Here is a 15,984-nt window from a genome sequence, read left to right as displayed (position 1 = left end):
GTACATGCTCAATCTTCATATATGTACTATGTTGCTGAAAAGAAGGTACATTCCATTTTACCCTTATCCAATTTTCTCCAGATATCTATTAATTCTAACTTTTCTAAAATTTCATTCATTTCTCTTACTTCTTTTTTATTTTTTGGTTAGATTTATCTAGATATGATAGGAGAAGTTTGAGGTCCCCTGTTAATATAATTTTACTATCTATTTCTTCTTTTAGCTCCTTTAATTTCTCCTTATCTGGATGCTCTACCATCTGGTGCATTTATGTTAAATATTGATATTCCTTCATTGTCTATATAGACTTTTATCAAGATGCAATCACTTTCCTTATATCTTTTAATCAAATATATTTTTTCTTTAGTTTTGCCTGAGATCATGATTGCTACTCTTGACATTTTTGTCTAGTTGAAGCCCAATAGATTTTGCTCCATCTTCTTACCTTTACACTATGTTTGTCTACCTGCCTCAAATGTGTTTCTTATAAACAATATATGGTATCATTATGATTGCTTCCATTTTATGGGTGAGTTCATCCCATTTACATTCACAGTCATGATTATCATCTCTGTATTACCCTACATTTTTATTTCCTCTTTTAATCCAGGCTTTTCTCCTCTTATTCTTTCCCTTCACTCCAGTGTTTTTCTTTTAATCATTTCCCCTTCTCCTTGATATTACTCCCCTCCCCATCCCACCCTTTCTTGTTCCTTTTCTGCTTCTCTATAGGGTAAGATAGGATTATATACCCCAATTAATGTGGCTGTTCTTCCTTCCCTTAGCCAATTCCAATGAAAGTAAGTTTTAAGCATTACCCCTTCACTTCCCTTATCCCCCCTTCCATCATTATAGTATTTTTTCCCATTCCCCATACCCATTAATGTGATATAGTTTATTTCATTTTACATCTCTCTTCCTATATCTCTTAGTACAACCCTCTTTTTCATCTCTAAGATTTTTTTGACATATAATCCTAAAAAGCTTACTACTACACCCTCTATGTATACTTCTTTTAACTACTATTATAATGATAAGAATTTTTTAAAGTTACAGATATCATCTTTCTTTTTTTAAACCCTTACCTTCCACTTTATTTATTTATTTGTTTGTTTGTTTGTTTGCTTATTTATTTATTTTTCCTATCTCAAACCCTTAACTTCTGTGCATTGACCTATAGGTGGAAGAGTGGTAAGGGTAGGCAATGGGGGTCAAGTGACTTGCCCAGGGTCACACAGCTGGGAAGTGTCTGAGGCCGGACTTGAACCTAGGACCTCCTGTCTCTAGGCCTGGCTCTCAATCCACCGAGCTACCCAGCTGCCCCCTAGATATCATCTTTCTATATAGGAATATAAATAATTTAACCTTACTGAGGCCATTATTTTTCTCTTTCTTATTTACCTTTTTATGTTTATCTTGAATTTTGTATTTGGACAGGAAATTTTTGTTTATGTCTTATCTTTTCTTCAAGAATGCTTGAAAATCTTCTATTTTTTTTAATGACCATACTTCACCCTGAAAGAATATCATGAGTTTTGATGGGTAGGTGAAAGCCTTCCAGAATGTCATATTCCAAGCCTTCCAGTACTTCAGTGTGGAAGCTGCCAGATCCTGTGTAATCCTGCCTGGGGCACCATGGTATTTGAGTTCTTTCTTTCTGGCTGCTTGCAGTATTTTCTTCTTGACCTGGGAACTCTTGAACTTGGCTATGCCATTTCTGAGAGTTTTCATTTGGGGATTTATTACAGGAGATGATCTGTGTGTTCTTTCAATATCTATTTTACCTTCTTGTTCAAGAATACCAGGACAGTTTTCTTGGATAATTTTTCATAATATGACGTCTAGGATTTTTTTTATCATGATTTTTAGGTAATCCAATAATCCTTATATTGTCTCTCCTGAATCTATTTTTCAGTTCAGATTTTTTTCAATAAGAGTTCATATTTACTTACATATTTTTTCATTCTTTTGAATTGGTTTTTATTGTTTCTTGATATCTTGTGAACTCATTAATTTCTATTTGCCCAATTCTAATTTTTAAAGACTGAGTTTCTTTCAGGACCATTTGATCCTCCTTTTCCATTTGGTCTATACTTCTTTTCATGGCAATATTTTCTTCATTGGACTTTTTGGGACTCTTTTTTCAGTTGACCAATTTTGCTTTTTAAGCTGTTATTTTCTTTTCCCCATTTTTCTTTAACCTGCCTTATTTGATTTCTGAGTCCCCTTTTCAGTTCTCCTATCATTCTTTGTTGGTTCTCCTCTTTACTCTTTTTCCCTGTAGAAGTTTTCAAGAGCTACATGTTTGTTTTGTTGTTGTTTACTCATTTTCCAGCCTTTTGTTTTTTTGGGGGGAATTCCATAAACTGCTTGATGATTCTCTCTCCTCTGCTGGCTTAGAGGATTAAGGTTGAACTACTGTGCCTTGGCGCTATGTCTCCAATGCAGTCAACCACAGAACCTTGAGATTGCCAGTCATATTTTGATCCTTTCCAGGGCATGGGACTTCAAGGGGTGGGTCTGAGGTGTTCTTTTCCTGGTGATGTCCCTGTCCTAGGATCCCTAATTTAGAATATTCTCTATTGCAGAACCTTGAGTGGTAGTTGGTGGGGGAAGTGTGGTTGCAGTTGGCTAACACTCCTCTGTGTGCAGTTTTTCTTCTGGTTCCCCTTTATCTCATGAAAGTTGATTAATTACCAGCTGATGCAAGGACATGGGACACCAAGGGGTGGGTCTGAGGTGCTCTTTTGTAGGTGTAGCCCCTATCCTGGGATTCCAAATTTAGTGAATCGCAAAACCTAGCACCCTATCACTGAACCTAGCATGGTAGGTGGTGGGGTGCTTGGCCAGCACTGATCTGTGTGCAGTTGTGTTTCTGGTTACCCCTTATCCCATGAAAATAACATCTCTCTGCTTACCTTTCAAATTGTATTCAGCAGCAGAGGTCCTTGATTCTGTTTTGCTTTTAGATTTGGATTGCTATTAGATTTACATTAGATTTTTGAAGCACTTTTTAAAGATTGGTATGTAAGGATACTCAGAATGGTTTCAGAATTTGCTGCTACTAAGCTGCAATTTTCACTCCACCTCTTGAGCTTATCCTTGAAGGAAGCCAAGATATAGAGATGAAAAGGAAGAGTATTCCAGGCAAGAGGAAAAACAAGTGCAAAGACTCCAAGTTTGGAGAAAATATATGTAAAGCTCTTTACAAACCTTACACATAAGTACTTTAGAAATTATCGTTCTCTGACTGTCTCTTCTTTCTGTCTCCCTCATTCTGTTTCTCTAGCTATCTTTGTATCTCTTCTCTCTATCTCTTTGTTGCCTTACTCTCTCTCCATATCTATCTGTCTCTCTAAACAGTCACCCTAGTGCAGATATCAATAATATGGAAATAGGTCCTGATCAATGACACATGTAAAATCCAGTGGAGTGCCTCATTGGCTATGGGAGGTAGGTGGGAGGAGAAGAGGGGAAGAACACGAATCATGTAACCATGGAAAATTTTTCTTAATTAATCAATAAAAAATTTAAAAAACATATTTTTCTGTCTCCATTCTCTTCCCCTAGCAGTGCTGTGGATAAAATCCCTGGTTTCCTTCAAAACTATGCCTAAGTGACAGCTTCTAAATGAAGCCTTTCCTGGTCCTCCTGGCTTCCAATGCCTACTCTACCAAAATGGTTCCCTCATTTTTATTTGTATTTGTACTTACTTGAGTGCATGTTTTCTCCATAAGCAGAAGAATGTAAGCCCCCCAAGGTCAGAATCTACTTCATCTTTGTTACTATATTTCTATAACCTCACATAGTCCCCACCATATAGTAGGTGTTTAATAAATGTTTATCAGTTGCTCATTTAGGAAAAAAATGTGAGAAAAACATTAAACATTACCTGACACAGTGTTCTGGAAATGCTTAGATCCCTCAGGCATGGCTTTTCATGTCACTGTTTACAAAAATTTTCTTTTTTTTCTTTATTCCTTTTGCTAGCCCCTTTCTCTGCTTAGAAACTCAGCTCCTGCCAGCCTCTCACAGATGTGCTTGTTTCTTTTTTTTGTGAAAGGAGGATGCCACCCAACTAAGACAAATTTAGCTCTGTTCAGTAAGGACGATGGACTATTTACCTGACACTCCCAACTGGCTTGAAGCACTGAAACTTGATTCAAGCTCTTCAGCAGCTCCCGAAACTGAGAATCATGGTATTCGAAACGATTCCCAAAAGTGACAGAACAGATGATGTTGGAAACAGCATTGTTGATCTGAAAGTGGGGGTTAAAGGGTTGTCCTATGAAATAGAAAAAGGATGGGCTACTCTTCATGTCATTCATATTTGTTAGAGGAGTGCTACATCACTTTCTAACTTTTTCTCTTCACCAATTTTTCTTCCACACTTACCTCCTCCAATACACATCTGTTTTGTTATTATTATTCACAATCAGAGACTGTTTAAAAAGATGTGAGAAAAAAGAAAAGAGCACACCAATTTTAAAAATGTTTCAATCAAGTCTTGGGATTTACTTGGAATATGTTGTTTCAACTAGGTTACTTGTGTGACTTTAGGTAAGTTACTTTATCTCTCTTAGCATCTCTTTACTCATCAGTAAAATGATGTCTAGACCATATGATCTCTGAGGAGTCTATCAGACATTGAATGTCTATGTAGAATTCTTTGTCTGATAGATCATGTGTGTAGTTTCATAAAGGTTTGCCCATCTGTGCACAATATGTATGAGTAAACATGTGCTTGTCTTTCAATCCATATATGTGAGCATACAAAAACATGATTATATATGGATCTGTAGGCAACTTGCATGCATGTATGTAGACATTATAGAGTTGAGATTATAATTTGAAATACTGGAATGAAAAGAACCAATATAAAAAGTTAAATCAGGAAGGGTATGAGGTAGTATGTAGATTATTGGATCTGAAGCTAGGAAGATCTGGTCTTAATCCTGCCTCAGATATCTACTGGCAGGGTGATCTTATTTTGAATGCCTTCCTTCTGTTGATTATTTCCAGTTACTGTCTATAACTTATTTGGACATGGTCATTTGCATGTTGTTTCCCCTGAGATATTCGCAAGGAGAGTCACTGTCTTTTTCCTTTATTTAACATTTACATAATTTGGTACAGTTCTTGGCATATTGTAGGCACTAAATATTTACTGACCCAGTAACTGATCTTAGGCAAGTGACTCAATTGCTCTACTCCTTTGTTTATCCATCTATATGATGGGAAAGTGGGTTGGGCTTGATGTTCTTTAAGGTTTATTCTTACTGGAAATCTGTGATAATAAGAGGAAATAACAGAGAAGCAGGAGAAATGTGAAGTGGAGGAGGATAGGAAGGAGGAAAAGGAGAAGGAAGAAGCAAAGAATGAAGAAGATACAGTGTTCACAACAATATTGTGAGAAAAGATAACTTGGGAAAATGTAAGGACCTGCATCAATATAATCCCAATCACAATTCCTAAGGCCCATGATGGTACATGCTATTCCCCTCCTAACTAGAAGTTAATAGATTTAGATTACACAGTAAGATACATGTTCATCATGTAAGAATTTATTTTGCTTGAATATGTGTATTTGCTATGAGAGTTTTGTTTTCCAGTCAGAAGAAGAAGAAAATAAATTAACAATTTGAAAATGACAAAATGAAAATAGCACAATATACCTATCTATTGTGTACATGAATATATAAATATATGTATGTAAATATGCACCTATATATTCTAATGAAGAAAAGAACAAAGAAGGTAGAAGAGAATAGTAGAAAGGGAAGAACAAAAGGGAAGACACCTAGAACAGGAAATAGATGGATCATTAAGTAGGAAGGAAGAAGAAAATTAAGGCAAAGAATGGCAGCAGAAGAGTATAGAGCAGGGTCAGCAACCTTTTTGGCTGTGAGAGCCATGAATACCACATTTTTTAAAATGTAATTTCGTGAGAGCCGTCCAGTGCTCCCAGTGCCGCTCCTATAATAGTGCCTGAAAAAGAAATGGACTTTATGGCTCCTGCAGAAAGAGCTGTATCTGGCCCTCAAAGGAGCCAGATATGGCTTGAGAGCCATACATTGCTGACCCCTGGTCTAGAGGAAGGGGTATGTATACTTGTTTGTGTTTTTATATGGAGTTTTGAATGACAAACTAAGGTAGGACTCCATGTATGCAATTTTAAGAAATGAGAGATCCAATAGTTTGTTAGCTCACAACAATGACTGTATTGTTATTAAAGAGAATGTGCTTTCACATGATTCATTTTCAAGCTTACTGTCTTAATTCTTCCTATATGAATGTGTTGTGTCTTTGAAAACCTTCTCTAAATGGAGACATTTTGTCTTTCTCTATTCTAGGTATAATCTGTCTCCTCCTATTCTCCTCACCCCCAGTTATAGATTTTTTAATGATCATTTGACCAAAAGAACAATTGGAAGCCACTGAAAATATCTCTGAGCAGTTTTCAGATGAAGAAATCAAAGTCAGCCATAATCATATAAAATTGTTCTAAATCCCTTTTGATTAGAGAAATTTAAATTAAAACAACTTTGTGGTATCACCTCCCAACTATAAGACTGGCCAATATGACAGTAAAGGAAAATGATGCATGTTGCAGGGGATATGGCAAAATGTGGACACAAATGCATTGTTGGTGGACCTGTGAACTGACCCAACTATTCTGGCAGGCAATTTGGAATTATGCCCAAAGGTCTATAAAAATGGATATTGTTATCCAGTAATGCCATGACTAGGTATGTATACTGCAGAGATTAAAAAACAACAACATTGGACCTACTTGTATACAAATATTTATAACTTTTTTGTGGTAGCAAAGAATTGGAAATTAAAGGGATGCTTATCAACAGGGGAATGACTGAACAAATTGTGGTGTATGATGGTGATGGAATAATATTGTGCTATAAGGAATGATGAATAGGATGATTTCAGAAAGAGCTGGAAAAACCTTCATGGACTAAAGCAGAGTGAAATAAGCAAAACCATGAACACATTGTAAACAGTAACAGCAATATTGTAGAATGATCAACTTTGATAGACTTGGCTATTATTGGCAATGCATGATCCGGGATAATCCTGAGGGACTTATTTTTTAAAATTTTTTATATCAATTTTATTGTTATTTCATTTTCTCTCTCACAATGTAAACCCTCCAAGGTGGTTTTCATCTGTATTTGTATTTCCAGTGCCCAATACAGTGCCTTGCAATCAACAATGAAATAAATGGTAAATTGAAAATGAACCAATAGCTTTGTTTGAATGTTTCTTATATAAGTTCCTGTTTCATACACTCCCCAAAACACAGCTCAACTGGACTATTCTATCTTCCCTTTTCTCTCTTGTTCTCATCCATACCAACTTCCACACTCAGAATGGATGTCTCCTCTTATTTTCATTTTCAACAACATTCATGTTGAACTACTTCCTTTCTTTCAAAGCCTAATCACTAAATTAGGCCTAATCATCTAAATCTTTTCCTCCTCTTGTAGCCTTTCTATCTTTCCTTCCATGCTCAACTGCTAGAAATCTCTCCCTTCTGAGGGACTTATGACAAAGAATGCAATCCATTTCATTTTTTTTTTATATTTGCAATCCACTTCTGAGAAAGAACTGTTAGAGTAGGAATGCAACTGAAACCATACAATTTTTCAATTGTTTAAACAGTTTGGAAATATGTCTTCCATGATAATACATGTATACCACAGATCTAATCACCTTTCAGCACTGGGAGGGAGAAGAGAAGGGAGGAGGGAGATAGGAAAATTTGTGTGGAAATGTTTTAATACATCTAATTGGGAAATAAATAAAAAAATATATAACTGTGGAAAAGAGACATATCTCTGTCTGATATATGCTCACCTTTTTCTTCTCTGATAGCCTCAGTGAGATACATGGCCTCTTCTTGTATCTGAAGTTCCAGGGTCCTCTTTCCCAAGCCAAAATTCCTTAGGGTCATTAAGGTAAATCTTCTTTGATCTTTCCACTTTTGACCATTAGACATGAATAAGCCTAAAGAATAATAATAATAATAATTCATCTTAATAGTTCAAAAGTCTATAATTTTATTGGTGTGGTTATTACTTCTTCTAGCAATAGAATTTAATTTAAAACACTTAAAAAAGGGGAAAAAAGCTATTATGTGCCCAACACTGTTGTTTATATAAATAGAAAAGAGGCAAACCTATGTTGGTTAAGACATGGCACGTATGCACCTTTGTGCTGGAGGGGGCTGCTTTGTTCCCCTTCTCTACCATACCTGGGGAAAATGTTCACATGCCCTGCCCCTCTGCCCAGAAGCCCAAAGCGAGTACTTCTTCCCTCCATTATCTGGGGTAATGCAGGGGGCTCACAGGCAGCTTGAAGGTGCAGTTTGGGCACATGGTTTCTAAAATGATCACCATTGCTGGGCTAGATAGTCCATGCTCCTAAGAAACTCACACACTAAGTGGGCAGAAAACATGTCTGCTCACTTATAGAGCACATGGAAAAACCTGAAAGTCCCAAAGATAAAGTAGAGGAAGATGCCAATGTCCAGGGATGCTTAGGGTCTATAAGCAGTCAAAGGACCTTCTGGTATACGAATATGAGTTTATGGTTTTCTTAGTGAGAGATGAATGGCTGCTAGAGTTTCTCCTTTGGACAAGTACAGGAACCCAAGTCTTAATCTGGAGGACCAAATCCACTGAGAGGGGCCTAAACCATATCTTGTGGCTCCTGCTAACTTCAGCTGTGTCATGGGCTAATGAGGGGCAAGATTCTTTGGCCTGCTGTTATTGGAAGTGTCATAAACAGCCTGATTATCTCCCCTTTTCTCAGTGTAATGTGGAACTGATAGGTGCCTTCCACATTTCTGACAGTACAGTACCAGTCAACTCTATTTCTCTCTACTCATGAATGAGAGTGGTCGTAGAAAAGGGAAGCTGAGATACATCTTTCCCATGAAATAGCTTTCCTATGAAGAACTCGGTGATCAAGGTCTAGTATTTTTGGGTACCCTTCATTGAGGCGTCCAAGAGAGGTATATTTCTTTTTAATGATAGGGGTGAGGTGAAACTGTTTCTGTATAACTACCTAACCTCTCTAGGAAAAAGAAGATGGTTCTTCCTCAGAGGTCTTTAAAGGGGGAAAGAAAAGAGGAAGGAAAGGAATAATCACTTATTAAGCTCCTACTGTGTGCTAGACACTATGCTAAGTAAGCACTTTACAAATATTATCTCAATTGATCCTCACAGCAATCCTAGGAGGCATTTATTTTTCTTCTGCACTTGAGGAAACTGAGGTTAAGTGACTTCTACAAAATCACACAGGTAGGAAGTATGTGAGGCTAGATTGAAGCAAAAGACATCTTTAATTCAGGCTGATATTTCTATCCTTGCACACCTGGAAGCATCTTTCCTCCTGACTGGGATCCAGGCAGGGGGAGGTGTTTTAACTGGTGGTTTAGGTAGCACTGAGTAGAAATTCCTTTGGGGAAAGTGCCAATATAAGCTCAAGCCTTAGGACATGTGGCAAACAATACAATTATAGAGAAATACATTTTCTATCTTCCATTGAACCCTCTGTTTTGCACCCGAAGTCCTTCATAACCCATGTCCCTCCTTCTCATCCAGTCTTCTTACACCTTACTCACCACCATGTACTCAGTGAAGCAGTGACACTGCCCTCCTGGCTGTTTCCTGAACAAGATACTCCATCTTTCAGCTCTGGGTATTCTCTTTGGCTGTGTCCCATGCCTAGAATTCTCTCCCTCCAAAATTCTACTAAGAGGTTTCTCTGTCTTTTGAGATACCATTAAAATCTCCTCTTATTCACTGAAGTCTTTCCTAGGTCTTAATTCTAGTACCACCTTTCAATATTGTTTCTATTTTCCCAATCTACTGTTTCTGTGTCCAAAGCTCTTCACATGTAGTTTCCTCCTTTAGAATATAAGCTTCTCAAGGGCAAGGAATGTCTTGTGTCTTGCTTTGTTTTCTTTGAAATCAGCACAGTGCCTGGCATATAGTAAGCCATAATAAATGTTTATTGATGAATGACTGAACAGACTTTAAGTGGCACTGGCTATGCTTCTGTTGACCAACATCCAACATGGCAATTTGTGGAGAGGCTCATTGTCAAAAAGTTGACCAACTCTTTGAGTTCTAAGGAAGTTCTACATAGGCATATTAGAAGCTTCTTTTGCTTCAGTGAAGGAAGCAACTGTTGGGATGAAGTTCATGGCTCTTTTAAAAGTATTTAAGCAGATATTGAAGTATATTAGCTCAGTGGATAGATAGAGAATTGGTCCTGGAATCAAGAGGACCTGACTTCAAATGTATCCTCAAATACTTACTAGCTATGTGACTCTGTACAGGTCACTTAATTCTATTTGGCTCAATTTCCTCATCTGTCCAGTGATCTGGAGAAGGAAATGGCCAAGCACTCCAGTATCTCTGCCAAGAAAAGTCTAAATGGTATCATGAAGAGTCAGACATGATTAAGTCACAAAAAATTATGAAAATAATGGAAATGGTGTCAAGGATCCACAGTGGCAGAATAGAAGTAGGGAAAGCTTGAAACACTCTGAGGGTCCTCTCCAACTAACTTTAAAATATTGTTTCAAAGAAAATATTGGTTAAAAAACTAATAAGGGCACTAATAAGCAAGTTTCATGAAAACAAACACACAACTTGAAAGGTGGGTAGAAAGGGTTTGGTCACTAGGGTGAGAGGAGACAGCAGCCTACAGCAAACACTCCCTCCCCCATATCTACTCTTCCAGGTTCTGAAACTGAGTCCAAGCCAAAATCAAGACCCTGAGACATTGCCTAAGACAACATCAATGGAACCCCACCCACACCCCTTAAGGTTCCAAGTCCCAGCCCAGCTGGCAGGGAAGGCCCAAGCCCTAGCTCCCTATAGTCCATGGAGTAGCTAGCTGTTGCAGGCCTAGAAGGAGGCTCTAAGTACCTATTCAAGTGAAAACTGAGGCCCCACGCTCTAGTACAAGGCAGAAAAAAGGAGAATATCTGGTGCAAACCCAAAGGGAGGTTAGAATTCTTGTTCAAGCCTGCAGTGAGGTCTTGAAGCCCAGCTCAAGGCAATTCACATGATCTGGCCTGGGTAAGCCCAGAGCAAGCCCCTACCCAAGCTCAAGATGAAGTTATAGCCACAGTGTGTCCTGCCTGATCAAACCCAGAGTGAGCCAAAGTTGGGGGCCAACACAGAGTAGTTTATGAGGTTCTGTGTTCTGCAAGCCTTCAGCAGTTTCAAGAGGGTAATTGAATTGTCAGTGGCTTTCAGAACTCCTAGCCCATAGGACATCATACCACTCTGGAAGAACTGAAACTTGCAGAGACCCAGAAATACAGTTAAGGGTAAAATCAATATATATATAATATATAATAGTAAAGTTTTAGGATAAAAAGTAAATCTACACAGATCATCAGCTTTTTTATTTCTAACAAAGTTCAGCAGCAAGAGATTAAAAGAGAAATTCCTTTTAAAATAACTCTAGATGGTATAAAATACCTGGGGATGTAACTTCTAAGACAAATTCAGGAATTATGTGAACACAAATACAAAACACTTTTCACACAAAGTCACATCCAAACAATTGGAAAAAAATAATTGCTCATGAATAGACTGAGCTAATATAATAAAAATGGCAATTCTACCTAAGATAATTTACTCATTAAGTGTCATAAAACTACAAAGCAATTATTTTATAGGATTAGAAAAAATAACAAAATTCATCTGGAATAACAAAAGGTTAAGAATATTGAGGGAATTAATTTAAAAAATGTGAAGTATGGTGGACAGATGGTACCAGATCTTAAACTGTATCAATCATCATCAAAACAGTCTGGATCTGGCTAAAAAATAGAATGGTAGATCAATGGATAGATTAGATAACAATATACAGGGTAAATGATTTAGAAACCTAGAATTTGATAAACTCAAAGACCCAAACTTTGTAATAAGAAATTACTGTTTAACAAAACTTCTAGGAAAATGGAAAAACAGTATGACAGAGAGTAGGCATGAACCAATATCTCACACATTATACTAAGATAAAGTCAATATGGGCATATGATTTAGATATAAGAAGTGATAAGTTAGCGGGACATAGAATAATTTACCTGGCAGATATTTGGAGAAGGGAATATAATTCATGTCCAAACAAGAGAGCATGATGAGATGTAAAATGAATAATTTTGATTATATTAAATTAAAAAACTTTTATACAAACAAAATTAATATAATCAAGAATAAAAGTGGAATGACAAGCTTGGAAAAACATCTTACAACAAATTTCTTTGACAAAGGTCTAATATTTCAAAACTATAGGAAACAAAGTCAAATTTATGAAATTACAAGCCATTCCCCAGTTGACAAATGATCAAATGAACACATAAAAATATTCGAAATCATTCTTGAATGGAAAAATGCCAATTAAAGCAACATTGTGGTACCACCTCACACTTATAAGAATTGCCAATATTACAGTCAAGAAAAATGACAAATGTTGGAAGGGATATGGAAAAATTGGGACACTACTGCATTTTCGGTGGAATTGTGAACTGATCCAACCATTCTGAAGGGAAATTTAGGACTATATCGAATAGGTTATAAAACTTTGCACACCCTTTGATCCTATAATACCACTATTAGGTCTATATTCCAAAGAGATAGTAAAATTGAGGAAAGAACGTATTTGCACAAAAATATTTATAGATCCTCTTTTTGTGAGGGCAAAGAATTGGAAATTGAGGGGATGTCCATCAATTGAGGAATGGCTGAATTGTGATTGTGGTATATGTTAGTAATGAAATACTATTATGCCATAAGAAATGATAAGCGAGATGATTTCAGAAAAGGCTAGGAAGATCTGCATGAACTGATTGAGTGAAATAAGTAGAACCAGGAGAACATACACAGTAACAGCAATATTGTACAGGATTAACTGGGAAAACTTGGCTACTATTAGGAATGCAATGACTGGGACAATCCTGAAAGACTTATGATAGAGAATGCCACACAAAACCAAAGAAAGAACTGTTGGAGAGGGATAGATGCAGATCAGAGGATATTGTCTTTCACATCACAGTATTTATGGATTGATTTAGTGCTTTGGGTTAGTGGATAGAGCTTTGATCTTGTACTTAAGAAGATGTAGGTTTAAATGCTGCCACTGAAACTTACTTAGCTATGTGACTTAACAAAATTCACTTGACTTTGGTTACTTCATTTGTAAAATGGCAGAGGGCCTTGAAGTTTCTTTGCAGACCTTATTCTGCACTCTAATCCTAAAGGGTAGGGGAAGGAAAGAGTACCTGGAACACTTTGGCTAAAATGTACAGTAGCAGAAGATGATCTGTCACAGATAAAGATGGAAAGATTGGGTGAAAGATCATCAATGATGCGGTCAAGAATCAAAGACACTTGGAAAATGAGGGGATGCCCTTCAACTGGTGAATGGCTAAACAAATTGTGGTATATGCTAGTGATGGAATACTCTTGTGCTCAAAGGAATAATGAACTGGAGGAATTCCATGTGAACTGGAAAGACCTCCAGGAATTGATGCAGAGTGAAAGGAGCAGAGCCAGAAGAACATTGTACACAGAGACTGATACACTGTGGTAAAATAGAATGTAATGGACTTCTGTAGCAGCAGCAATGCAATGACACAGGACAATTCTGAGGGATTTATGGAAAAGACGCTACCCACATTCAGAGGAAGAACTGCAGGAGAGGAAACACAGAAGACAAACAACTGCTTGAACACATGGGTTGATGCGAACATGATTGGGGATGTAGACTTGAAACTACCACACCAATGCAACTATCAATAATATGGAAATAGGTCTAGATCGATGACACATGTTAAAACCAGTGGAAATGTGCATTAATTATGGGGGGTTGAAGGGGAAAGTAAGAACGTGAATCATGTAACCATGGAAAATTTTTCTAAAAAAAGAATCAAAGACACTCAAAATGTTGAAACTGGAAGGAACCATTATGATCATCTTGTCTGAAAATACCTACCTTCGACTGGGCCCTTTCTACTCTTGGCATTACTTCTATTCCACCCTTAATGATTCCCTGTCAAATCTTGACAGTGACTTGCAACTCTTTTTTTTCTTTCCTCTTTTTTTGAGCTGTACACCAAACTAAACTTAAGACAGATGGCTAAGCCTTAAGAAATTAATCCTCCCATGGTTTCCTGTTCCATGCCTCCATTCCTCAACTCATAACATTAACTTTCCTTTCTTCTGAATAACAAGAAGAAAACAGGCATCTCAAATCCATGTTAACTCCTGCTCCATTTTCCTAGTCAACTTCCACCAGACTTTCTCAGTCACCTGTCACCATCTCTCTCAATCAAGACTTTGACCTCAGACTTTGATTTTATTGAGTTCTTCCCTATTGCAGGTGGCTATGCCATCCGTTGCCTACACCACTATGTGTGTCAAAAGGCCTAAAGGCAGAATCATAAATCCATAGGGTTTCAGAGTTGGAAGGATTCTCAGAGAATATGCAGTCAAATTTATACCCAGTAAGGAAAACCAACAGAATATAATGAGTAGTTTTTGCTTGAAAACTTCCAGTAAGGGGATCTACAAAGTCTTCAGGAAAAACATTTCAATTTTGGATAGCTCTAATTGTTAGGAAGTATTTCCTCATATGAAGTTCATTTTTACCCCTCTGTAACTCTCATCATTTGTAGCTGGTTTGTTTTTTATTATTTGTAGTGAGGAGAAAAAATCTAATTCCTAGTCTATTAAGAGGCATTTAAACTTTTGAAGAAAGCTGTCCCTCCCCTTTCCCAATGAGTCTTTTTGTTCTCAATTTGAAAATCACAAACTTCTTTAACTGATCTTCTTAAGGGATGAATTTGAACCCTTTGAAATTCTTGTTACTCTCCCATTTAATCTACTCACCTCACCACACTCTTAGACATGAAGGAAGGAAATGGAAAAAGCCTATTTCTTATATTATGGGTTTTAATTCTTCAAATAGGATAAAGGTCAGAGGTCAGATACTTTTCAATAAAAACTGGAGATATAAAATGTTTATCATAATTCAAAGAACTCACCATGTGATTTAAAGACATAAGACTGCAAAGGAGATCTGGGGCGATCAATAAACACCTGGCCTTGGTTGACTAGGACTTCCTTTATCAGTGGCAATCCAGTTACAACTATCGTGGGAGTACCGAGCAGTTCCATGGAGAAAATATTTCCATATTTCCTGACAAACTGAAAAAAGGTTAGTTTGAGTTGCAAACTTCCATTGTCTTTCAGGTTTTTTTTATCTGTACTGTTATCAGACGTCCTAGCAACGTGAAACATCAATTCCAATGAACTCCACTCGATTCAGTCTGATCCACTTGCATTTCATTGAGTTTAGCTCACCCCACCAAACACTGATTCATACAACCATGTCCTTGGTGTTGCTCTAGGAGCTGAGCAGGCAGTCACAAAAATGGAATCATTCACACCCTCAAGGAGCTGACATAGGAAGGTAATGATCTCCTCATAGATAAATAAACATAGAATATATGCAAAGGAATATTAAGTGATTTTAGGAGAGATTAGGACCTGGGAAATATCAGGAAAGATTTCTGCATTTGTAAAGCACCTTGGGAATCTTAAAATACTACAAAAATTCTAACTATAATTATTAGAAGTGGATTATTAATTTATTTACCAACTTACCAATTGTAAGTCATTGATTAATAATAATAATCAGTGTTTATTTGCTCAATTTAATGGGAAGGAACACTACAGGGAACAGTACAGTGCCAACTTTATCAGAAAGAGTTGATCAGTAAGGATAGAAAGCAGCAGACACTTGGAACAGCTTGTTCAAAGTCCTAAGATCAGAGATCTGGAGCACTGACTCTTAACCTTTTTTGTGATGTTGTCCATTTGGTAGTGTAAGGAAGCCTATGAACGCCTTCTCTGAAGAAATCTTCTAAATGCATAAAAT

The 15,984-nt window shown here is 37.0% G+C and overlaps 1 protein-coding gene across 1 annotated transcript in view; it reads right to left on the bottom strand.

Annotated features, from left to right (window-relative positions):
- LOC123245775 (cytochrome P450 2J2-like) overlaps positions 1-15,984 on the bottom strand; it is a 41,097-nt gene that overhangs the window by 23,816 nt on the left and 1,297 nt on the right. Inside the window, exons 2-4 of the mRNA XM_044674778.1 lie at positions 15,089-15,251; positions 7,873-8,022; positions 4,125-4,285 (exon numbers count right to left, since the gene is read on the bottom strand). Coding sequence (XP_044530713.1) covers positions 4,125-4,285; positions 7,873-8,022; positions 15,089-15,251 — 474 coding nt within the window. The remainder of the gene's footprint in view (positions 1-4,124; positions 4,286-7,872; positions 8,023-15,088; positions 15,252-15,984) is intronic.

This window comes from Gracilinanus agilis, chromosome 4 (genome assembly GCF_016433145.1).
Source record: "Gracilinanus agilis isolate LMUSP501 chromosome 4, AgileGrace, whole genome shotgun sequence".
In the NCBI taxonomy this organism is placed as follows: Eukaryota; Metazoa; Chordata; class Mammalia; order Didelphimorphia; family Didelphidae; genus Gracilinanus; species Gracilinanus agilis.
The sequence above is the reverse complement of the archived record's forward strand: the minus strand, read 5'-3'. Positions and strand labels throughout refer to the sequence as shown.